The 25,827-nt window shown below is 41.5% G+C and overlaps 3 protein-coding genes across 3 annotated transcripts in view; 1 reads left to right on the top strand and 2 right to left on the bottom strand.

Annotated features, from left to right (window-relative positions):
• Nucleotides 1-8: 8 nt before the first annotated feature.
• rps20 (ribosomal protein S20) lies at nt 9-4,118 on the bottom strand. Its single transcript, XM_082161070.1, has 4 exons — nt 3,962-4,118; nt 2,187-2,286; nt 1,941-2,014; nt 9-221 (listed from the first exon to the last, which is right to left on the bottom strand). The coding sequence occupies exons 1-4, from the start codon at nt 3,962-3,964 to the stop codon at nt 39-41; spliced, it is 360 nt and encodes a 119-aa protein (XP_082017196.1). The 5' UTR covers nt 3,965-4,118; the 3' UTR covers nt 9-38.
• A 485-nt stretch (nt 4,119-4,603) lies between these two features.
• On the bottom strand, nt 4,604-20,292 carry plag1 (pleiomorphic adenoma gene 1). Its single transcript, XM_082161015.1, has 3 exons — nt 20,133-20,292; nt 16,193-16,519; nt 4,604-9,880 (listed from the first exon to the last, which is right to left on the bottom strand). The coding sequence occupies exons 2-3, from the start codon at nt 16,414-16,416 to the stop codon at nt 8,944-8,946; spliced, it is 1,161 nt and encodes a 386-aa protein (XP_082017141.1). The 5' UTR covers nt 16,417-16,519; nt 20,133-20,292; the 3' UTR covers nt 4,604-8,943.
• A 281-nt stretch (nt 20,293-20,573) lies between these two features.
• chchd7 (coiled-coil-helix-coiled-coil-helix domain containing 7) overlaps nt 20,574-25,827 on the top strand; it is a 5,689-nt gene continuing 435 nt past the window's right edge. Inside the window, exons 1-4 of the mRNA XM_082161072.1 lie at nt 20,574-20,700; nt 22,180-22,298; nt 22,451-22,549; nt 24,011-25,827. The exon at nt 24,011-25,827 is cut by the window's right edge and continues 435 nt beyond it. Of these exons, the coding sequence (XP_082017198.1) occupies nt 22,239-22,298; nt 22,451-22,549; nt 24,011-24,115 (264 nt within the window). The 5' untranslated portion in view covers nt 20,574-20,700; nt 22,180-22,238 and the 3' untranslated portion in view covers nt 24,116-25,827. The remainder of the gene's footprint in view (nt 20,701-22,179; nt 22,299-22,450; nt 22,550-24,010) is intronic.

Genomic DNA, 25,827 nt, shown 5'->3' with positions numbered 1-25,827 from the left:
ATCTGAGATGTGAGAAGTAGTTTTATTGTTCCGACAGCTCAAGCGTCTGCGATGGTGACCTCGACCTCGACGCCGGGCTCGATGCTGATGCTGGTGATCTGCTTCACGATCTCAGAGGGACTGTGCAGGTCGATGAGGCGCTTGTGGATCCGCATCTGGAACCGGTCCCAGGTCTTGGAGCCTTCGCCACACGGGGTCTTACGGGTCGTGATGCGCAGGGTCTTAATGAGAGGAGAGCCAGGGGAACACTTTACTCACACAACACTGATCAACACCACAGGACAGTCACACCGTGTGCTCATTCTTCTGCGACGTCGCGCTGGAACAACGGCAATGATGATCTCAGGTGCTGTTTATGTGCTTTATTTAATGTTAAAAGCGTGTAATGTGACTCTGAATATCATTTAGTGCTCCAGCTTTGTATCTGTAAAAGCAAGTGGATAATTCACCTCAGATCTTGAAATTAAATGGAAACACGAACGTTCAAACTGTGAACAAACAAGTGTATTCTTTGACAAAGATTGTTTTAATAACTCAGCCTATATATTTTTAATAATATTTAAATGGTGTAATATTTGTGAATTTTGATCAGAGTGAGATTTCTGATTGGCTGACTCCGCCCACACGCTGCTCTGATTGGCTGACTCCACCCACACACTGCTCTGATTGGCTGACTCCGCCCACACGCTGCTCTGATTGGCTGACTCCGCCCACACGCTGCTCTGATTGGCATTGGCTTTTGTTTGATTTTGACGCATCTTTAGGCTTGTTCGACTTGAACCGGCGCTGCACAGACCGATCGGTGAATGACATCAAAGTACCGCGAGAGCGAATAGAAAGTAGACGGCTCCTTATGCTTTTGAATTGTTCTTGCGGTACTTTGATGTCATAAACCGATCGGTCTGTGCAGCGCCGGTTCAAGTCGAACAAGCCTTTGGTCACGTCTAGTCTGGACGGACAAATTTGTCGCTGGGATCTTATCGCATCTGATTAGGACACGGTGTTACAGGTCACGCGTCACAAGTAACTCGTTACGCAATCAGATTACTTAAAAGTAACACATCAATTTAAATTTACATCTAAATATCAGCAACTTTTTAACATAAGTAACGCAAGTTACACTGACTCCCCATTTACTGACCTCTACTGTACAGACTGATGCTCATCCAGCACACTTTTGCAGTGAAAGCCTTTCCATTGTCTTATTAAAATACAAAGCCAGTAAGACCAGGCCTGGTGCGGAAATAGTAACGTAATATTACTTTTCATAAAAAGTAACAAAGTAACAATTAGTTACTTTATAAGGAGTAACGCCATATTTTAACTACTTTTAAAAGTAACTTCCCCCACACCGTCACAAGACATCTGCAGGGCTCTCACACGCACAAATATTATTATAACCACACGTAGGACAGAGCAACGTCTACGTAACCAATTATAAAACGACCGTACGATTTAAACCATACAGTTCAAATACAGGCTGACAAAAAAAGTTTGATATGATAAACCTCACATTTCAGCCTTTAAATCGTTTTTAAAAAGGGGTCAAAAGACATTATTTGCTTCTTTACGATTCCCCAGTTAACAATTTGTCTGTTACGCAAAATATTGTTTAATTTCTGCTATAATTTCTCCACTCTGCCAGTAGGTGGTGCTCATGGAAAAGCAGAAATACCAGTTACCCTGGTAAAACCGGTTTATTAATAACGGTGGATTTTTCTTAAAGGTGGAGAGCAACAGCGGCGCGTTTACTGTGACACAAGCAGCACTTCATTAACTCGTAGCCTTATGAAGTTTAATAATCACAATCCATGGAACAATGATTTCAGTCGCAAAATTTAAGACCTTTGTAATGATGATGATTCACTTTTCTTAGACCATTTAACACTTGTGTACGTTGTGCACATTAAGAACGGCGTGAACACGAGAACGGGTCTCACCTTGGTGGGCATCCGCACGGGGCCCTTGACCTTCAGGCTCTTCTCTTTGGCACCTCGGATCAAATCAGCGCAAACTACAGAGAAAACATGATTAATGAAGACCCATCCGACACACACACACACACACGAGTGTCCAGGGGAAAAGGGCTCAGAATAGCGTATATTATAACTCATGCTGAAGTCGTTCACATGTTATCCTCCTCATTGCCGTGTTTAGCACAGACAGGTTATGGTAAACACACACACCTTTCTCCAGAGACTTGACGTTACGGCTGGTCAGTGTGATGCGGATCCGGTGGATCGCGACCTCGGCCTCGACCGGGGCTTTACCGGTGTCTTTAAACGCCTGTAAACACATGTGCTGTTATTAAACATCTTTACACACACTCACCTATAACACTTAAACACACTAAACTGAAGACCGGCACAAATAAAACAAATACTACCTTTATTCAGAACATATAAAAGTTTGGGATTGGTAAGATTTATTAATGTTTTTAAAAAAGTCTCTTCTGCTCACCAAGGCTGCACTTATCTGATTAAATGCAGTTATTTGAAAAATTTCACAATATTTCTATGTGAATATATAGTAAAGTGTAATTTATTCCTGTGATTAAAGCTGAACGTTCCGCATCATTACTCCAGTCTTCAGTGTCACATGATCCTTCACAAATCACTAATATGAGGATTTGATGCTCAAGAAACACTTATGATTGAACAGTAATGCGTAAAAAAAAAGAAAAAAGTAGTATTGTTTGAATGTAAAGTTCAAAAGAACAATTTATTTGAAATAGAATATTTTGCAACATTATAAATGTCCTTACTATCACTTGACCAATTTAATGCATCCTTGCCGAATAAAATTATTTCTTCAATTTCTTTCCAAAAAATTAATTCTTTCTGACCCCAAACATTTGTTTTTTGATAATCAAATCCTCATATTAGAGTGATTTGTGAAGGATCATGTGACACTGAAGACTGGAGTAATGATGCTGAACATTCAGCTTTAATCACAGGAATAAATTACACTTTACTATATATTCCCATAGAAATATTGTCATCTTAAATTGCAATATTTTAAAACTTTACTGTTTTTTTTATTAACTAAATGCAGCCTTGGTGAGTAACGTTATATCTTTTTAACACTTAATCTTTGAAACTATTGAACAGCGTTACATGTGCACTGGAACTGGATTTATCCACAAATGTATAAAAGAATTCGAGGCATATCAATAATGTATTTTGCTAGTACGATTTATATTAAGTACCAAAATGGTAAAATGTATACATTGAGTAAGTTGCTGTTTTAGTATTTCCTCCTTTACACTGATGTTACAACTGATATTATTGGTGTTTTAGTTGCACAAACTATCCAGAAAAAGAAAAAAATCCTGAAATGCCACGGGACTGTCGGTACTCTACTACTCCTGAAGAGATTTACCTTTGCAATGCTATATTACTGTGACTAATACGAGTTTCCTAGAAGGAAATCGGACATGAACGTCCTCAAGCATTACCGAGACTTTCCCCCACAAGTTACATCGCATAGTCTTTGTTAAATAAGTTCATACTTGCATAATGGAAATGTGTATATGAATGAGACGCGAAATAACATTTAGGCTTTAATAGGACTTGCCCAAAATATGTAAGCAAGAATAAACCTGTGTCGTCCTCCGTGATTCCGGAACTTTACAACAAAGCGCCGACGAGCTCGGAAACTCGACTTTACAAGTGGGAAGTTGGACGTACGATAGCACGTGAAGCTAGCATGTGTACAAACACTTTTGTTTTCTTATAACCTTAAACTTAAGTTAAACCAAAAACAACATTAAATAGAAAAACAAGCAAAGGCTTCGCACAAAACGGTAAATAAAACAATATTTGACCGCGAATCTCTCAGAAACCACGTGCCCTCAGAAAGATCAACAGCGCCGCGCTTTTACTCTGATGCACAAACAGACGTAAACACACACACAATATACGACGAAAACACTTATGATATTAGTATAACTTCAAATTACCATGATTATTAATTCCTGACCGACTTATTCGTATCAAAGGCTGAGAAGAACAGCGGTGAGTCAGGAAGAGCAACGGGATCTCAACGCGATCCTTCACAAAAGGGCGGAAAAACGGCCTGCTCGAGCTTTTATGCGCAGCATACGGGCACTGCGTGACGTCAGCACTTCCGCCGGAACAAGAGCATTTAGCATTTTTTTTTTATTATTATTATTTTTCGCTGAGTGAGATCACTGAGGACGATGGCCATTATAACGGATAAATGAACATGACTTCAATACATTTAAATAAAATAAATAAAAAATATTTTGTGTGGCACTGAGGATGATTGCCATTATAACGAATAAGTGAACATGGCTTCAATGAAAAAAAAAAAATCTATTTAAAAAATAATAAAACTGACCAGGCATTTTAACATTGTAATTCATAAAACAGATTATTATTTTTTTACATAAAATTAATTTAAACAATAATTTTTTAAAACAATGAAACAGAAATTGTAACATTGTAATTCATAAAACAAAATACACACTGAATGTAATTTTTTCTCAACCTGAATATACTTTCCACACACACACACACACACACACACACACACACACACACACACACACACACACACACACACACACACACAAAGAAACTCTTGGTAAAGTGAGTCCTTCTCGTGTTTATTGATCATTCAGTACTGTGGACAGTATTAACACTGGACCAAATCTCTCCTCTCCTCACATAGCAGCAAAGGTCGTCTGAACACACACAGAAACACACACACCTCTCATCAGAAACACACACACTTCTCATCAGAAACACACACAGCTGCCAACAGCCTGCCTTCCTTCACACACACACACCTGACACGGCTAGTCAGCGAATAAATAACGTTCTCTTTGGATGATGTTATCAGTACGAGACTCGTCAGCTGTGGCAGCAGGTTCCCACAACACACACACTCACACACATAGATATATATATTTATATATATATATATATATATATGGGATTCTGTCTTAGGCTATACATGTACAACAGTAGTTCGTAAAATACATTAAAGTAAAATATGCATGATTAGCAATAGCAGGCCATTATCACAGAATGGCATTACAGATACATAAAAAAAAATAAAAATAAAAAAAACATAATTATGGCTGGAATGCTATTTCATCTATCCATATCATCCATCCTCTAAATGATATATATGCACCATATTACAAATACATTAACAATATGGCTCACATAACCCCAAAACACACACACACACACACACACACACACACACACACACACACACACACACACACACACACACACACACACACTTTAAAACAGTTTGAAATGTTCTGAAAGCGAGGAGAGGGTCTGTCGCAGCACCAGGGCTTTACACTGTCCTTTAGCAGCATATCCATCAGATTATTGCAGGAGCGTCACTCATAAACACTCGGTGTTGTGATTGTACCAATGAACAGGAGAGTTCGTGGCTCCCAATGATAAAGTAATCCTACACACACACGTCCACGATTCAGCAGCAATAAATGAACGACTTCACTCATTTAGATGACCTCATGGAAGCGGGTCACTAGGCCACAGATCTACACGGTTCCTGAAGCTATCAGACACTTACAGGTTCAGTTTCAGTCGGTTTTACAATCGCTCGGACACATTTCTTAATGTCTTAGGAATCATTTTGAACTGCGATGTAAACATGCATCATGTAACATGAACTCTAAACATGTTAAACTAAAGAAATCATTGTGTAATGCTGTTATAAAGAGTTTTTTGGGTGAAACCTTTGCTAGTGTTATAGAATAATGACTTTTTGAGACACGTTTTTGTGCATTTTGGATGTGAAATTTACTGAAAGTTGGTTTGGAGAACTGTGTGAAGAGAAGATCATGTGCCGTAGCGATTGTAAAACACTGTAAATGCAGTATGTACTTGCTAAAGTGATGTTGCTTGATTTGACCTTTTTTGGCTGAAGCCTCGGTTTCTGAGACACTGACAGTTTGATATTTTGTGCAATAAAGCAAAACAACAACAACAATAAAAACAACAAATCAACACTGTATGAAGTGTACCTGTAAAAAATATCACACATGTAGCATTGTGTATGTATGCTTAAAATCTTCTAAAGGCTAATTATGATATCTAAACAAATTTATGACAGTTACTTTCACAAAATAAAGGGCATATTATTTTTTCTGAAAGTGCTATTATGAAACATACGCCCCAAACGGAGGTTCTCTGAATGTTTAAGCTTTTAACAACCTTCAGCTTCCGACGAACTAAATCAAAAGGACATTTACAGACTCTGTCCAAACACCTACACACACACACACACACACACACACACACACACACACACACACACACACACACACACGTGTCTCTAGCAGTGTTGGGGAAAGATACTTTTAAAAGTAACGTGTTACAATATTGAGTTACTCCCTAAAAAGTAACTAATTGCGTTCCTTATTTACTTTTTATGGAAAGTTATGTGTTACGTTACTTTTGCGTTACTATTTCTCACCTGGGCTGATGGGCTTGCTGATTTATTTATTAATAACAAGCATTTTCACAGCAAAAGTGAATTGAATAAGCCTCAAGCTGAAGGAAATGCAATTTCACGATTGTACAGTAGAGGTCAATAAATGTGTGTGTGTGTGGGGGTGGGGGGGGGGGACTAACTTGCATTACTCTATTTGAAACAGTAACTCAGATATTTGTAACTCTGAGGGCCCTATTTTAACGATCTAAGCGCATGGTCTAAAGCGCACGGCACAAGCGCAGTTTAACGACGGGAAAAATGGTCGGCGCTCCCGGCGCTGGTCTAAAATGGCCGTCCCTATTCTCTTAATAATGAGTAATGGGTGTGTTTTGGGTCTCGTCTCCCATTCCCTTTAAAAGCCAGTTGCGCTTGAGCCATGATGGATTCGCTATTTACATGACAGAATTTGCAAGCGAAAAGACTGAACGCTTCTCTAGCGAAGAAACGGATCTGCTCATGTGCGAGATTAAAGCTGTGTGTGTGTGTGTGAGGTTAAAGCGTGCAAGCACACCATCTACGGGACAAAGTGAGTGTAATAAGCAGAGTGTGTGTGTGTAATAAGCAGAGCATGTGTGTGTTGACTTTAGAGCAGGTTTCAGTCGGTCAACGGCTCAGTCTATTTCAGATCCTCAAAATAGCAACGCTCCATCAACGCTCCTGAACACACTCGTTCTCAGACCAGCAGCCCATGGGCCACAGATGAGCGCAAATGCATTTGCTATTTAAACAGCGTGGCGCAGGACGTGAAAATGAAAACTGCGTTGGGCAGAAACTAGCAAACAAGTATTGCATCGCGCCTGGCGCCGGGTGTATGATAGGGCCCAGAGAGTTTTAAATTTAAAAGTAATGCACTACTTTACTCGTTACTTTAAAAAAGTAATCTGATTACGCAACTCAAGTTATTTGTAAAGCTTTACCCCCAACACTGGTCTAGAGCAGTGAACCTCAACCTTTTTGACTTCAGGCCCCACCCCCCCTCACTCATTCTGAGGCATTCCTACTCAACTGCTGCATTCTGGGACAGATCATGTGACCGATCACATCATATCTGTGCGGACTCCCGTTAGTAGCCGACACATTGCGTCACTGGCCATTTGCATAAAGTCGAGTCCCTTGTGTCGCCTCGAATCGCCAACTCTCACTGAAAACGAATGACTTTTCAAAATCGCTGTCAATGCGAAAAAACCTTCATTTGATTTAGAGACTAAATCTTCAGCTTATGTTCAGAGAGAAGTCAAGGTGATGTCACAGATTGTATTTTGGAGTTTAATAAGCCGAGACAGCAAAAACTGGTTCATCGTTAGCCTTGATCAGTGCAACAGCCAGCATTCGGGTGGATGAGGTTGAATAAAGTAAGAGAGAGTGTGTGTGTGTGTGTGGGATTCTTCGTCCTTCTTTCCCTTTGTTGGTGTGAATTGTGAAGCATTCCTGCGCTGGTGTCCTTTGAGGCCCTTACAACGAGCAGCAGCATGAAGGCAAACAGCCATCAAAAAACAAAAAACATAACGAGATGAGCCTTCCTCTCTATAGCTATGAAGGTTTTGGTTGCCTTTGGCTGTAAATAGTTGTGACATGGTCACTAAAACGCTGGTAGTTCAGTACCCAACAGTTCATGAGCCATACAACAAACAAAGAGATGGAAACAACATTAGATCAATGATCTTTTAGCTTTGATGGAACTTTGACACCGCTAGTGTTAATAATGAGAGGACATTAAAACTATGCACTGTCTCTGTCGGCATTTTGAGAGCTAAACGTCACTGCAAACTGAGCTCTGCTTCTTAATATTCAGTTACAGTAAACGCCTCTAGAACATAAAACGAGTAATGCATCTGTAATCTCTTGAATGAGCAAACGTGTGATACTGTCCTCAAGACTTTCCTTTAGGAATCCACGATATATCGGCCACCATATCGGTATCGGCCGATATATGTACATTTTTTATGCTATCGTTATCGGCCTAATAAGAAAATATGACCGATATATTTAAGCCGATAAATAATGGAATTATTTCCTTCAGCTGAGACACTTCACTGTTCAACATGATGGTTTTGAATTGCTTGAAATATGATTGAAATAAAGGAAATTACAGTTATGCGCAACACGTGCAGCGCAAGTCTGTCATATCGGCTACATACAATTATTATGAGAACATTATAATTGTGTGTTTGGGACGTAGATTTTAATGGTGAGACTTACGTTTTTGTAAACAGGCTCTCAAAAATTATATAAAAATTTGGATTTAGATTTATCGGCCAATATATTGGTTATTGGCTTTCAAATATGAAGAGTTATTGGTATCAGCCAAAATGTTCATATCGGAGCATCCCTACTTTCCTTTAAAATGCGGTGATTTGTTGGACTGTGCTTGTTCGAACTTGATTAAGAGCTAAGTTGATGATAAAAAGTGCACTTTGTTTGTTTGTGAATGAATTTGTGCTACTGGAAGGCTTGGTGGAAGCGAGGCAGGGTGGTGGTTGTATTCAGAGATGGTGGGTGTGTGTAACTGGGAGCAAGTGCATTGTTTTGCGAGTGTGAGATTGTGTGAAGAAGGCTAAGAGACTCCGGTGTGTCTTGGATTGGCGTGGCCAGAAGCCCCTCCTCTTGGTTGTAAGCCACTCCCAAAGTAGGCCCCGCCCCTTGGCTGTAAGGCAGAAAATTAAACAGTGGAGACAGAAAGTCCAGGGACGACGTCGTCTCTCCAGTCACCGTGGCGGAAGCGCTCAGCTTGGGTGTATCTTCAGCCTGTAGCTCGAGGAGATAGCTTTCGAGCTCCGCCCTTAGCGGCGGAGTTGGCGAGTAAGAAGCATGACCAAGTGGATATCTTAGCGTGAGTGGCCCAGATGCTGGTGAGGATTGAGACTCCATTAAATCGACAGGCTCCGCCTTCACCCTAAGCAGCTCATGAGCGTGGCTTTTCTTTACATGGCGGGTAAGATGGTCTTTACGGCCGAATCGCTGAGCGCAATACTGGCACAGAAAGTCCTTGCGTCCTGTATGCACCACCAGGTGGCGTCGCACGTCCTTACGGGTGTAAAAGCGCCGTTCGCAGTGTTCGCACTGATGACGCTTCTCTTTAGTCGCGGTAGCGCTTTTCCCAGCATGCCCGCGCAGGTGTTCCAGCAGCAGGGGAGTGCTCGGGTACGACTGCAGACACACCTGGCATGTGAGGTCTCCACGGTGAGCAGCGTGAAGGGCTTGGTGCCTTCGAAAGCCCAGTTTGGTGTTGTAGCTCTTGCCACATTCCGTGCAGCTGAAAGCCTCCTTGTTGGGGTCGTGTGTGTGGAGGTGGTTCTTCAGGTGATCTTTACGGTGGAACATCTTCTCGCAGTAGCTGCACTTGTGGGTCTTTTCTGGCGAGTGTGTGGCCATGTGCCTATGGACACAAATATGCATTAGTGTACACTGACCATACCAGGAGCTCATCCTTTTGATGACCAAATGTCATATAATAGGGGCTCTCACACCGGGTTGTTCTAGCAACTTAGTTCATCGTTCACTTAACCTAGCCACCAGGGTGGTTCCCCAAGAACTAATGGTTCCCCTAGGAACATTTTCCTGGTTACATTCGCACCTGTCAGGTCGGTTGTTGTGACCTTTATTTTGACGGCGCTGAGAACGCCAGAGCCTGAGCTCACAGTGCTCACATTCTCTTTGTTCATTAGTTTACGATCTGTCTAACAGTCCTGTCTGATACGTAATCAGATAGAACTGTTATACAAAGAAGGTAGACAGTATATGAAAAGGTATTAGCGTTTGCCTTGTGATTGATGTCCAGTGTTGCTAGCCAAGCAGAAACATATAATCATGTTTCTCTTGGTCCCCTCAAAGTTGCGTTGGATTTTCTCCTCAGCGTAAAGGTTAAGAGGCGCATCTATCACTGTTTTACATGTTCATAGAGTTAGTTTCTGGATTAAATATATAGGCTATAATCTGTGTTTTTACACATCTTTTTAAAAATGGCGGGTGCTGGTCAGTGTATCAGTGTACACTTAAGTCACTGGTAGTTCCTATAGTGCTGGTTTAGACCCAACTCTGAAGTAGGAGTTAATTTAGTTCCTCCAAAAGGAGTTCCTAGAACTAATATTGATCCTAGTTTCTGTGGGGAGAACACGCCAAAAACCAGGTACTTCAGCCAATAGTTCTAGTAACTATGAAAAGGTTCTTTTGGTGCGAAAGCCACAAATGAAATTGAGTCTTGGAAAATGTGTTAAGATTTTACGAAGAACTGCAAACATACTAGTTTTATATTGTGAAACAGACTTCACAACACCTTAACATTGAAGACATCAAACAAAGAACTGAATGAAGATAGGATTTAAGCTGCTTTCCGACCAAGTAGTTACAGGAACTTAGTTATAGGAACTGTCCACTTCTAAACAGTTCTATAAACTACTCTCCCCCAAACTCGGTTTAGCTGTTTGCGTTCGCACTGGCCAAGTGGCCATAGGAACTGGTAGGAGGGGTAAGGGAGTGATGCAAGCACGGCGACTTTTATTTTGATGGAGCGACGGACCTTTATTTTGACGGCGCTGAGAACGCCAGAGCAAACAATGCTCACATTCTCTGTGTTCATTAGTTAGCGATCTGTCTAACAGTACTGTTTAACATGTTATTAGATAGAATTGTTATAGAAAGTACACAGTATATGAAAAAAAAGTTATTAGCCTATGCCGTGTGGTTGAAGTCCAGTGTTGCTAGCTGAGCAGAAATACATAATCATGTTTGACTTGGTCCCCTCAAAGTTGCATTGGATTTTCTCTTCAGCATAAAGGTTTAGAGGCCCATCTATCACTGTTTTCCATGTTTGTATCTAGTTTCTGGAGTAAATATATAGGCTATAATCTGTGTGTTTACATATAGCTGTTTTAAAAATGGCGGGTGCTGGTGTTTTGCGTGCGTTCGGCGTTTGTCATCAGCGTACACTAACGTCACGGGTAGTTCCTATAGTGCTGGTTTAGACCCTACTCTGAAGTAGGAGCTAAATTAGTTCCTCCAAATGGAGTTCCTAGAACTAAAGTTGTTCCTAGTCGGCATGTTCGCACCGCAGGAACATATGGGTACTTTAGCCAATAGTTCTAGGAACTGTGAAAAGGTTCCTCCGGTCGTTAAGCGGCTTTAAATACACAAAGGAACAAACAAGCTAATTAACTGGAGAACAGGTAAAAGGAATCATTAATCAAACATACAGGAAACAAGGTCAAATGACAGGGTACACAGGCAAACAGGAACATAACACCAAACACAATGAAAACTAAATCAAAATAGAGCCAGGAGCAGGAGGAGCCAGGAGCAGGAGTACCCAGAAGCAGGATGAGCCAGGAGCAGTAGCCAGGAGCAGGAGAAGCCAAGAGCAGGAGGAGCCATGAGCAGGAGGAGCCAGGAGCAGAAGGAGATAGGAGCAGGAAGAGCCATGAGCAGGAGGAGCCAGGAGCAGAAGGAGATAGGAGCAGGAGGAGCTAGGAGCAGGAGTAGTCAGGAGCAGGAGGAGCCAGAAGCAGGAGTAGCCAGGAGGAGGAGTGGCCAGGAGCAGGAGAAGCCAGGAGCAGGTGGAGCCAGGAGCAGGAGGAGCTAGGAGAAAGAGTAGCCAGGAGCAGAAGTAGCCAGAAGCAGGAGGAGCCAGAAGCAGGAGGAGCCAGGAGCAGGAGGAGCTAGGATCAGGAGGAGCCAGAAGCAGGAGGAGCCAGAACCAGGAGGAGCCAGGAGCAGGAGTAACCAGTAACAGGAGGAGTCAGGAGCAGGAGGAGCCAGGAACAGGAGTAGCCAGAAGCAGGAGTAGCCAGGAGCAGCTAGGAGCAGGAGGAGCCAGAAGCAGGAGGAGCCAGGAGTAACCAGGAGCAGGAGGAGTCAGAAGCAGGAGGAGCCAGGACTAGGAGTAGCCACGAGGAGCCAGGAGCAGGAGGAGCCAAGAGCAGGAGGAGCCAGGAGCAGGAGTAACCAGGAGCAGGAGGAGTCAGGAGCAGGAGGTGCCAGGAACAGGAGTAGCCAAGAGGAGCCAGGAGCAGGAGTAGCCAAGAGCAGGACGGAGCTAGGACCAGTACCAGGAGGAGCCAGGAGGAGGAGGAGAGGCCAGGAGCAGGAGGAGTCAGGAGCAGGAGTAACCAGGAGCAGGAGGAGCCAGAAGCAGGAGGAGCCAGGAGCAGGAGGAGCCAGAAGCAGGAGGAGCCAGAACCAGGAGGAGCCAGGAGCAGGAGTAACCAGGAACAGGAGTAGCCAGAAGCAGGAGTAGCCAGGAGCAGCTAGGAGCAGGAGGAGCCAGAAGCAGGAGGAGCCAGGAGCACGAGGAGCCAGGAGCAGGAGTAACCAGGAGCAGGAGGAGTCAGGAGCAGGAGGAGCCAGGACTAGGAGTAGCCATGAGGAGCCAGGAGCAGGAGTAGCCAAGAGCAGGAGGAGCCAGGAGCAGGAGTAACCAGGAGCAGGAGGAGTCAGGAGCAGGAGGAGCCAGGAACAGGAGTAGCCAAGAGGAGCCAGGAGCAGGAGTAGCCAAGAGCAGGACGGAGCTAGGACCAGTACCAGGAGGAGCCAGGAGGAGGAGGAGTGGCCAGGAGCAGGAGGAGTCAGGAGCAGGAGAAGCCAGGAGTAGGAGGAGCAAGGAGCAGGAGTAACCAGGAGCAGGAGGAGCCAGGGTCAGGAGTAGCCAAGAGGAGCCAGGAGTAGCCCAGAGGAGCCAGGAGCAGGAGGAGCCAAGAGCAGGAGGAGCCAGGACCAGGAGGAGCCAGGAGCAGGGATAGCCAAGAGCAGGAGGAGCCAGGACATCCAAGGCAAGGTCGCAGGAGGGGTGAGCCATAGTGGAGGCCTAGGAGGAGGGACCAGTGATGCGATCTCCTGTGACAGAGCTGGCCGTGGTGGAAATCCAAACGGAGCTGAGGAGACACAGATCCAGGGTGACAGCGCAGGTCTAAGGGCCAAGGTGGAGTTGATGGCTCTCGGTACAGAGGCAGAGGCGGGGACTCAGAAGACCGCGGAGGAGTTGGAGCAACCGAGGACAACGGCAGAGCCGGAGGGAAGGCGGAACTGAAGGTCCGTAGGGATGGAGGGCTGAGGCATAGCCGAAGGCCAGGAATCACGTTGTGGAAACAGGGTGACGCTTGACCAAGGTGAAGATTGAGGGATGAAGGAGCCAGTGGGAGGAGGGACCCCGGTCGAGACGAGGGAGCATGGAGCCAAGGTGGAACTGAAGGGACGGAGGCCTGAGGTGGAGTCCGGGGATCAGTGGCTGGAGGCAGAGAGAGGGGTTCCTCACACCAAGGTGGAGCTGGGGACTGGAAGATTTGAGGTGGATCCACACCACCAGATGGAACTGAGCAGAACTCAGCGGTGACAGGTTTTGGGGAACTGGCTGGCTTTGGTAGAGGAGGTGGGAGAGGGAGGCTGGGAGGGATCACAGGGTGCGAAGACAACATGGGGCTGGGATGCGTTCCCCATACAATGCCGTAACTCGGTGCTTCACTACCATAGTACGATGCATCATTGAAGAAGTCAACTAGCTAGTCACGACTGTTTCCCGGAACCGTATTGTCGCAAATTGGTCGTTGGTTGATTATGTCACACATGTAGGGGAGTAATAACTACTATTAATAAATCTGTTTGAGTTTGAATTAATGCTAGATGTTTTGCTATAATTAAGAACATGGCATCTGAGCGTGGTGCGTTTTTCTCAGTTATCTTGCTTTATTTACGGATTCAGTCATAGGCTCGTTCTTACGCACTAGAGCACGTACCCACATGCGCACTCTTCAAAAATTACGCTTTAAATCTCTTGACAAACTAACAGACTTAAATGACATTTGTATGTATTTTAAATTAAAGATACAGATTGTACTGAATGTCAGATTGCACATGTCCACATGTCATGCAAACAAGAAACTCTGCTTCTAATCACAGGTCGAGATCTGTTCCAAACACACAACTTCGCGATGCTGTTTGCGAATGTTCGTTGGAATGATGGTTTCGGGAAACACAGACTCGTTGAACTATGCTGATAACGATGGAACTTGCGACCATAGTGGGCTAACGATGCTTTTGGGAAACGCACCCCAGGACGGGACCAGTGTAGAAACAGGAGACTCGGCTAGGCAGAACCAGCGGTGAAGGGAGATTAAGCGGAATAATTCACAGTCAGAGGCCAGTGGCAGCTCAGCATCAGTGGCGGGAGTGTGGGCGGGGCTCCATTCCATGCCCTTGAATACCACAGGAACCACAAGGCGTTGTTGCCGGCTCGCGCACCTGGTCACGTCGTTGGGCTCTGGCTCCGTGTCTGTGGTGGGCACAGGTGAAGGACTGGGCTCTTGGGCTGGAGTGGGGCTGGAATCACGAATGCAGCAAAATTGTCACGAGGACTACTCCCTGGGAGGCCTGCCCTGAACGAGCGAGCGGTCGGGAGAGTGCGTTTGGTGTCCAGGGAGTGGTCTTTCTGCTCCACTGCTCCCTTTCGGGACAAAAAAATGCAGCAAAAATACTGTATTTGGTTCTATGTTTTATAATGGGCTGTTATATCTAATGAAGACCACAACAGGAATAATCCAAGGAAACAGTGTTTAATTCAAAAATACACAGGAACACTTAGGGAAACAGACTTTGAGGACAGAACATTGAGGACACCGAACAAAGAGATGAATAAAGACAGGACTTAAATACACAGAGGAACAAAAGAGCTAATTAATTGGAGAACAGGTGAAAGTAATCAGTAAAGTTCCCCTGTGGTAAAAATCCATCTTTTAATGTAGTTTATGTGTCTATGTGGTGTTTTTAATCTGCTTTAAGACAAACCATGTGTAAATTCATAAGTCGACACCATTTCTGAGTATTTTCTCCTTAAAACTGCAGTGAACCAAAGACAGTCTCAAAAACACGCTTTGAAATCGCTGATGTTTCTGACGTCACAAACTACCTTGTAACCAATCAGATCAACGTGTGATCGTCAACGAGTTGATCTCTGAGCTGAGTGAGTGAGTGGAGGCGAGGCTCATTTGCATATTCATAGAACCACATATACTAAATGAGACAAGGGTGTCGAGTTACATTCAAGATATTTTAAGGCATGAAGAATTTTTTTCAAGATTTTTTTTTAAAGCAACACTAAGGAACTTTTCCTCTTCGGTTGCCCTACAGGTTGGAAGCGGAACTGTCCATTACCGCTGTCGTAAATAATTTTGCCGCCTGCAGCCTACTGTCGCACGCACGCTCGCTGTTTATCCAGCACTGGCTTTGGAATGAACGATGTCCACAGACAAAGAAGAGTATGTTGCATGATTTCATGAAAGTATGATGTATTGCGACATCAGAAAAGAAGAAAAACTAAATAATGACTATTGTAACACCTGACGTAAAGCAAGTCAAATTTGTAGTTTTCTTATGTCTCATTCGAACTACAGAAACGCGACCCGGTTGGGCAAACTTGCATAGTGTGGTTATAGCCGATATAGGGCTGCAAAGCGAATCCAGAAGTGCCTTTCACCCTGTTACGACTTGATGAACCACTGATACGATTTTGGAAACATTATTTTAAGGTAAAAAATGTTCCTTAGTGTTGCTTTAAATATGTCATTTTGGTGAGTTTTAAGGGAAATGAAATGAAGTGTCAAAAGAAAGGGTATATACTCGCCTATGTACAAAATTCAGAAAGAGTGGGTTCGCATCAGAGACCAATAATGGGCATTAAATTGTTTGTTGGAATACAAGTACCTACCGTAGGAGTTTATACTTGGAGACGAAGGCCTTGGTGCAGTCAGTGTGTGTGCAGCGATACGGCCTTTCCCCCGTGTGGGAGTACGAGTGTACCTTCAGCTTCTCCAAGCTGTTGAAGGCCTTCTCGCACAACTGACAGGAGAAGTTCTTCCTCGCTTTCCCCTCTACTCTCCTCTTCCTCACTCGACAGTGTTCTGCCGCCTCGTTGGGAGATACTGTTGCCATGGCAACCTAGCGACAGCAAGCCATGCGTTGGACACGAGCGATACGTCCCGGCACAGAGAGCGCGTAAAAGCCCAAATCGTCAACACAGCAGAGACGCAAGGCCCTGAGAAATAGATAGCAACAAAAACAAACATTACAAAAGATACTTTAGAGATTTTACAGCTTTTTCAGCTTTTTTCTGAAGCCAAAAACCCATATTATAACAATAACTTACCATTTAATATATACATTAGCTAAAACTAGTAAAGTTTGATGACATAACTTTGAAAAGCTTGAAGTTTGAAGATTTTATTCAGTCAGTAAAATGTTGTTAACATTTTATCACGTACGATTATCACATCGCTAGCATGATTTAACACATTGCTACCATGTTTCTAGCATGGATTAGCACAATCACTGAATAATAGCATTGTAGTATGCAACATAAACCACTTGTAAGCTGATTTATTTGTAAAGTGTAAATTCTGTGACGACAGTGGGACGCTGCATTAATATAAAAATAAACAAAACATGCAATAAATACATTCAAAACAATACAGGATATGTGTCGTGTAAAAGGGGAAGCTTCTTTCTGCATTGAATGTAGGAAAAATTCAGATCAGGCAAATGCTGTCAGTGGAATATTTTTTATCCAATTTTTTTAATGTCATTCTTTTGGGGTACGTTTGCATGACAACGATGTACTAAAACGTAAAAAAAAACGTCCTTTCAGTTTTCCGCGTACAGGACATCGGCGTTTTGGGGGTCTGAAAACGCAAGCTTTTGAAAACTATATGTTATCGTCTCCATATAAACTACAAAAACGCAAATTTGTGAAGACGGTGACATCATGCGTATTACGTGTTCAGTCTATAGGCGCGTAGTGTTTATTTACACTGTGACATCGCCACCTACTGGCCTGGCAGCAGAATACAGCGTTTTTAATCGTTTTCATGGATCCGTGTGAACGGAGATCGTTTCGTCTGTACGAGAAAAACTCAAAGGAAAGACTTTCCTTTTTTAGTTCACCGTTGTCGTGTAAACGACCCCTCAGAATCTACTAAAACTCTAATAACCTCAGTAGTGTTTCGCACTGATCGCCACCGGCCTTCTCGTTTACAAAGCCTTGGGTTTGCATTAACTTTATGAATGTATAAAATCACTTTATAAATTTAACTCACAATAGTTTTACACGTTTTTAATGCTATACAAACCCCTCACTTTACACAATTCATTCCATGTGCGTCTTTACTATTCCAGCTGAATATTGGCAATGAAAAGTCAAAGAGCAATGCCAATTTAAAGCTTTAATGTTAAATTAAACACCAGCCAGAATAAATGTTTTCTCTCACACTTTTCCTTTATAACTGTTCCATGTTAGATTATTCACTATATATCTAACAACTCTGTAAATATTGAAACATACTTAAGAAAAAAAAGTAATAAAATAAGTTTAAACCAATTAATTTATTATTGTATGTCTTCTAACATCTAATCAGCTCTTTCATTTCTATGATTCATGAAAATATCTAAAATTACTTAAATGGCATCAACATTTTTGCATTTAAATTGTGCTAATTAAATGGCTAATATATTCAAGGCAAGGCAAGTTTATTTATATGGCACATTTCATACACTAAGGCAATTCAAAGTGCTTTACAGAAAGGAATTAAAATAATCACAAAATAAAAGCAAGGAAAATTAAAACAGTTCTAAAATAAATTAAAAGAGATATATGATGCTGTTATAAAATGAATTTAGCTTAAATACTATATATTTAGGTACAAACTATAACAGAACAAAATTAAAATAGTTTTTCCCAAAATATTCTTATATTGTTAAACACATTTCTGGTCTGTAGTACAGTTATGTACAAATAATAATAATACAAATAAAATATATTTATATACTGTATTGCATTTTAGGTCTCTTTGGGCAATATTACTAATGCCTACAGAGTTTCATCATTTAGTTACACATCATTTTTTATGCATCTCAGTAAGAAATAATCCATACAAGAGAAAGAACCGTTAGAACTTCATTAGGCTACCTGATTAAATTGTGATTGAATAGTTTTAAATTATATCAAATCAAATATTTAGTTCTCAGCGCAAATTAAGCAACAACAACAAAAAAAAAAGTCAAAGCTTCAAAGTCATATTGCTGCACAAAATCTTATTTGTAAAACAAACACGGAACGGAACATGTAGCCTACTGTAATTATCCGGTCGTTTTACCCTAAAACACGACACAATAAAATATTCAAAATACAGGTGAAACACCTGTAAAATAGCATTCATATTTATACAGTAGGCCTACATTGTGCTCTATTTTTACCGACTGTTTTTTTTTTTTTTTTACGGTGATTTCATTTCGCAGTCCAACAATCATTTCACCTTCTAGACAACCTATACCCGACATTAAACAAGCATTATGAGGAGTAAATGTGTGAATATGAGCCTGTTATGATGCTAACTCTCTTTCTGCGACACCAGTTCTGCGCGGGAAACCTCTGACGTGTTCTGTAGTTTGTTGAAGGACTGCGAACTTTCTTCCACTCGCAGCAACAGAAGAAGAACATCCGTAACAACTGCGCGGTAAACCCGGTAAACCCGATGACCCCCTTCAGCTCGAAGCCTTCAACAAGAGCATCAGGAGGGGGGACGGATGGAGGTGCTTATAACTACCGCAGATGAGATGGGAATCATACAATCCGCTATATACTAGGCTACTATATACTCATATATGCACGCGCGCGCGCACACACACACACACACACACACACACACACACACACACATCAAATAAACATTGAAACGGCTGCACATTAAAAATAGACCTTTTCCCGATTTTAACAGTTCGATCATGTATTTCACGCAGAATGCCGCACGAGCGCCATCATCACCATCATCACATGCACGAGCATATGAAATATTGATTGTGGCTATACAGTAAATTCTGCAGAAACGCACCACACCCGCGTCCAATAACAACTAATAACTCTGATATTATATATGACTGACCTCTCAGTGTCAATCAAAACTCATTAAATGATTACTCATTATTATGTGCTTTAATGTTTATGATCCACCCATCACATCCTGATCACAGTGGGACTTTCTGTCAGAGCAGAATCTCTAGATGAGCTCAGAGCATCTCATAATTAGTTAGTCCTTCACTTCTCCCACCATTTTGGTTGTTTGCGATATTGACAAGCAGCTTCTCTCGCTATAGTGACTCAATGACACCCCTAATATAGTCCATAAACACACTGACCGCGACTCACACACTGCGAACTCTGTAAACTGTGTCGAAATTAAACAGCGTGTTTATTAAACACGAAAGGTCCTTGTATCACAAATCCTGTCAGAATTTTCGCGCGGCGCGCATTTTTTAGCGTTTAAACACGCGCGTGAGTTCGCCACGCTATCCCGTCGTTATTATTCTCAGAGAAAACAAATCTTCAAAAACTTTTCGCAACTTTTCACAACTATACTCCTCTGTTTATTGACATTCGTCCGCGCGCAAAGTGACTTGACAGAAACAAACACCAGAATAATGTTCGATCTTCTGCATAATTCAGTCTTTCATTGCTGTTCTCTTCAGTTTCAGACTCTGCGCTGATTAACACAAAACTTTTTCCCCCCTCTAGCTCTCCCCTCTCTCATAATTTGAATAACCCCGATATTTTAATTAAAGAACGCCGTAACAATTTTCTTAATATGCGTAAAACTCACCGTAGGAGCGTTAACATCCTTTCTAGGGTGTTTTTCTTGACTTTCAACTATTTCCCGGATTTTTAATAATTTTTTTCTCATATTTTTTGCTAGACGCGGCGGGCCTAAAAATTGTTTGCTTTCCCCTCTTTCCAGCAGCCATTGTGTATATGCGCTGCGATGCAACCAACCCCAGCTCAGGCCACGCCCACCGATACGCCCTCCTCCCTCGCGCTCGTGATTTGTGTAACAAACTGTCATTTTCAGATTTCAGCGCCACTGACTTTCCCCTTCAGAAAATCTAAAATTTAGGACTCGTCGGTGTTTCTGTCAATCGCTGCCACTTCGTTTAAACATATGTTTAATCAATAGGCGGGTAGAACAGTTATCTTCCGAACCCCATTGGTTGGAAGAGGTGACAATTCACGCGACCGTTACCGGTGACGCTTTCCGTCCTGTAGTTTGATTGGTCGTCGACGCCTGTCAATCACCTACAAATAGTTAGGTTGCGTTGTGTTGTTGTGACAGACGTTACGTGCGTCTCTGACTTGACATGAGGGAAGGTTGAGTGTTCTTGTGCGACAAAAATGTAAGTATTTGCGACGTTAAACTTACTGTTTCCAGTGACAAACACAGCTTGAGTTTTGCTGTAGAGCGTGTTCCTTTATTGTTGTAATGTAGTAGAAGTTATACATTGCGTTACGCTAAATCGCCGGTGTTCTGTACACTAACGTTTGAATGAGTGAGATTAACTGTTACGGTTTGTTTTGAAGCGATTTAAGGGACGACTACGTGCTCACTGTTGTTTTTAATTCTGAGGCGTTTATTGTGTGCGTGGAGATCTAAATTCGTTTTCTTTATTCGTTATGACGTAAACGTAAAGTATCAATGCCGTTTAAATTGCCGCGTTAATACTTTACGTCATCTCATACTTTTTAACTATGCAAAAATACATGAATTACCGCGAATCAATAAAATATATATTTGGAAGGTTTAATATGTAATTTTTCACAGTATTTGCGTTGGTGGCAAATTATTCTAAAATGTTCGCTAGCACCGGATAAAAACTTGATTATGAGTTTCTGAACATCCTTGCGTTCTGGTTCCCTTCGGGAAATGTTGAAGAAATGATCTTGAGTGAGTAGCGTTATTTGACCTTCTTTATAGTGGCCACGTTTATCCAGACTCAGGGTTTCCCCTGGGGGTTTGTGAGGGAACTGCAGGAGAAAATTAAAACCTAATACTTAATTAAATTGAAAGTAAAGAAATAAAGCGGCACAATTAATATACACATTTTCATATGAGATTGTCGTATTTGCATTTCAAATAGAAATCACACATGTCAAAATAATTGCTATATTATTATTATTATTATTATGATCTTGTCAATGTCATGCTTCCCTATTTATCAAGAATTTGAAAATGAATTTTTCTAATGCAAAATGGATGCAGTTTTGTTTTTAACCACTAAAGGGAAATAGTGCACCTTTACATTTTAAGGCTTGTTTTGTTAATTTTATGGAGAGATTGTTTAAACTGTAAGACTTTTAACGGCAAATCTTCCTTTTTAATATACAAATGTGACATTAAATGTCTATAAATGTATAAAACCGATCCGAGATCAGATATAAATCATAGACTAGACTAGCTAATAAATGGGAAACTTTATTAACTAATTGGATGATTTGAAGTGATCATATTCCTTGTTTTTACATTTACATTTATTCATTTAGCTGACGCTTATATCCGAAGCGACTTACAATTGCTATATATGTCAGAGGTTGCACGCCTCTGGAGCAACTAGGGGTTAAGTGTCTTGCTCAGGGACACATTGGTGTCTCACAGTGGATTCGAACCCGGGTCTCTCACACCAAAGGCATGTGTCTTATCCATTGCGCCACCACCCACATTTTTAGATGTTGATTTTCCACAAAAATGGATGCATTTAATCTGCACGTGTTATGTTTCCTCTTCATATTTGTCAACAACAGTATGTTTTAATGAAAACAGTTTATCTATGATCATAAATGTGTAGTCCAGTACTAGTTTGACTGATGTATACTCTCAGACGGATAGAGATCCCCGTGTCTGGTGTGATATCCCAGCGAACGCTGATGAAGCTGAAGGATGGCCGGAAGATCAAGCGCACGGAAAGTTCGTAATGAGGACAGTAACCCGTGCATCGAGGTCAGTCGCACACTAACACACACTAACACACACTCTATCTAAACATCGACACTAGATATCAATGCTTCTGTCTGAATTAAGGCTGTCGAAAAAGCTAAATTCCAATTGCTTTAACATGTGATCTGCCTTGTGAACGGCTGTGCTCCGCGCAGGAGAGCGACGGTTCTCAGAGGTGCATGGACGCGTACAGCTACGAGAAGAGCCGGTGTTCTGCGTACTTCACCAGGTACAAGAACTGCCGGAAGTACTGGGTGAGTCTGGACCGACACACAGCCTCGCTTCCGCCTGTCTCGCGCTCTGTAGCCTAGCCTAGCCTGCCGTCAGTCGCTAGCTCAGCTTATCAACGACATCACGCATGTCATTAAAGACGGCGAGCAATGATTGGTGTGCAGTCTGACACGCTTCGGCCCACGACACAATCTAGTCAAAATCACATAGTCTGACTATCGTAACAGACACGAGTATTGTGGAGTGTGAACCCGGCATAACTAACCAATCCACAGCCGCGTTCTGTAGAGAAATTACCATTCTGAAAGTGTTTGCAAAAATGTACCCAGCATGCAAGAGTGTAGATTTGGTCTAGATGTGTTTTATATTATTTAAGCATCTGGAACCACATCATTTAGACAGAATTGTGCCATGGGAAGTCAAACTAACTTCACGGAACATCTTCTCATGTTGAACTTGTTTATTTCCTCCTGTTTGAGATCATCAGGCTCTTATGATTTCATCATCTCTTGGAACATCTAAAGGTCCAGCAAATTTTATCACTCTTTTGAAGCGCACAGTAAACGGGGATTTACTCGCAATTAATGTAGCATTAAACCTGCTGCTCTTCCGCCATCTCTTACAGGAACAGAAAAGTAAGATTTTTTTTAAATGTATTTCTTTGGAATGGCGTGAAACTTGGGAAAGGTTTAATGGTCCTGAAATAATTGTTGCACTTGAATTTGAACTCCTGGCGTTTAAACACGAGCGCACAAATCTCCTCTAGTGGAAGCGTTTGGTACTGCAGCCTGCACTGAAAGATCATTTCTCCAGATTTCAGCCTCACATGTGGAACAACTTGTGTAGATTTATGGCTTAAAAAAATAATAATAATAATAATAAAAACTGAAATTAGTATTTTTGTGCATTTTCTATAAGAATAAATTAAACTTCTATGACTTAAAAAAAAAAAATATTGTTTACTTTTTCACTTCAGTAATAATCTGCCAAGTGTCTTCTTTAAAAAGAGACCAAACTTCAGTCTGTACTCCAAAAGTTTAAGTTGGAGATTTCATTTTCATGTCTAATCAAAAAGGGATTAATATAATGCATTATAACTGTTGCATAAATATAATTTAGCACCATAAAATCCCCCTAAATATTAAATAAATAAAAACATTATTGAACTAAAATATAGTATGTGCATTTCATGTAAATATAAATAATGTATGAAGAACATCATCATATTCCAGGATGGCGAAGCCCAGATTCAGACTCAAACTGTGAAAGAATGACATTTATTCCTCAAACTCATTGAAAGTGTTTGTGATGTTCTGGAGGAGACGGTACAGAGTGCTGGACTCGTGTGTGTGTGTGTGTGTGGCCAATACAAGACCTTTAGCACAGGAAATGATGCACATCTTGATGGAGATGTTAGAGATGCATGAGTGTTTGTTCAGGATCTTGTATAAAGGTGAATAAACATGAGTGTTCCCCGGTTCCAGCACGCAGTGATGCTTCAGCGCCGGAGAGACGGAGTGAAGCCGGACATGCCGAACGCAGAGGAACGGGATCAGATCCTCTCAGCACTCGGAGGAAAACCATACTGACATCATCATGACATCATCAGAGCATGTCATGTGGGATTCTCTAATGCTGTGTGTCGCTGAATCATGTAATGTGTGTTCAGTCATTCAGTCAGAGTACGAGTGGGTGTCGTGTCAAGTTTATTTAATTTAAAGCTTTTCACAGATGCACTGATTACAGAAAGTCATGATGTTAGTGTTGTTATAACACCTCAATGCCTGATTGTCCACGTTTAGCAGTTTAGATCTGATTAATTCCCGTAAGCGTTCACATAGCGCTCGTAATTACAACTCGTAACCTGGGAATTCTCCTACTTGTATCAAACATACCATGTTTGCAGAGATCCAGGAAGTATGAACAAGGATACATCCCGTTATTATACGTTAAAATTTGTCTTTTATGTTATTATATGTTCAAATGTGTCTTTCTGTTGTTATACATTAAAATGTGTCTTTCTGTTATTATATGTTCAAATGTGTCTTTCTGTTGTTATACATTAAAATGTGTCTTTCTGTTATTATATGTTCAAATGTGTCTTTCTGTTATTATACGTTAAAATGTGTCTTTTATGTTGTTGCGTGAAGCCGTAAGTTTTGAAGCGATTCTCTCAAACCAAAACTGGACCAATCAGCTGCAAACAAAGTAAATCTGACGCAATAAAGCCACGCCCACCGTATCTATCGCAGTTTATAATCAATCAAAAATTAGAGACAAAATTGCTGGTCTTTTGCCTTTTAATGTGTTATATTTATGATTTAATTTGCTATATTTATATTATATGAATTATAATTATTTATAATTCATACTTAATTGACAATATACAACTTTGCATTTAAATTAACATAAATAAAAGCTTTACTATTTAAAGCGTGTGTTCTTTTGAGCTCGTTGTGAACCCATATAAAGTCTTGTTTAACTTCAGTTTTCAGTCGTCATCAGTGGTGTCCACGTGGGGGCGCACGCGCACTGCGCACGCAACAAACAGCGCTGCAGAACACGACATCCAGGGGGAGGAGTTGGATCCAGATCCAACTCCTCCTACCTTACATATTCCTAAACCGACCAATCTCCACCCCTGAGATCTGGATCCAACTCCGCCCCCTGGATCTCGTGTACTGCAGTGAGGTGCTACTGGAAATATTACCCTACGTAAAGACCACAGGGAGTCAGACTTGAAGTTTCTCATTTTTCAGACTTGCAATTTCTAATGCCTATAAGATTTTTCTGTACACATATCTAGCCTGAATATGTATTTACTTATATATAATGATTTTATATATATATAAATATATATATATATATATATAATTTGTATTATATAGATTTTAAGGTAGAATTAGGCAGATTTCCACTGAGACCACAATCTATTTATTGCACCTCATTTACTGTACTTACACTAGATGTACAGTGACGGGAGAAACGAAGCTTTTGAATCAAATTAATCAGTTGATTCGCTAAATGATTCACTGTTTGGAAGCGCTGGCGACTCCTGCTGGTCAGAACAGTGTAACTGCAGCGAAAACTCAATCAAAACATGCAGAAAAACACCTTTTACAAACCAGCTATGCTTCATTGATGCTGTCATATTACATGCAATTAACTAATACCATTAAATATGAAGTTTCTCTATAATACGTGTTATTTTATTAATTGTAGAGCTTGTATTGTTATTTTTATGGAGAGCTTGTTTAATCAGACCAGTAACTACAACTCTTTCTTTTTATTGTACTTGTGT

The sequence above is a fragment of the Leuciscus leuciscus genome (assembly GCF_965113295.1).
Source record: "Leuciscus leuciscus genome assembly, chromosome: 2".
NCBI lineage: Eukaryota > Metazoa > Chordata > Actinopteri > Cypriniformes > Leuciscidae > Leuciscus > Leuciscus leuciscus.
Note: the sequence above shows the minus strand (reverse complement) of the source record. Positions and strands in the feature narration are given on the sequence as shown.

Coding starts and splice junctions, on each gene's coding strand:
- rps20 (XM_082161070.1), bottom strand. Junction 2,015..2,186: donor CGTCAAGTCTCTGGAGAAAG/GTGTGTGTGTTT, acceptor TTTTCTCTGTAG/TTTGCGCTGATTTGATCCGA. Junction 222..1,940: donor CCGTGCGGATGCCCACCAAG/GTGAGACCCGTT, acceptor CCTCTCATTAAG/ACCCTGCGCATCACGACCCG.
- plag1 (XM_082161015.1), bottom strand. CDS start 16,416: ATGGCAACAGTATCTCCCAACGAGGCGGCAGAACACTGTCGAGTGAGG. Junction 9,881..16,192: donor TCCAAGTATAAACTCCTACG/GTAGGTACTTGT, acceptor TTGTGTCCATAG/GCACATGGCCACACACTCGC.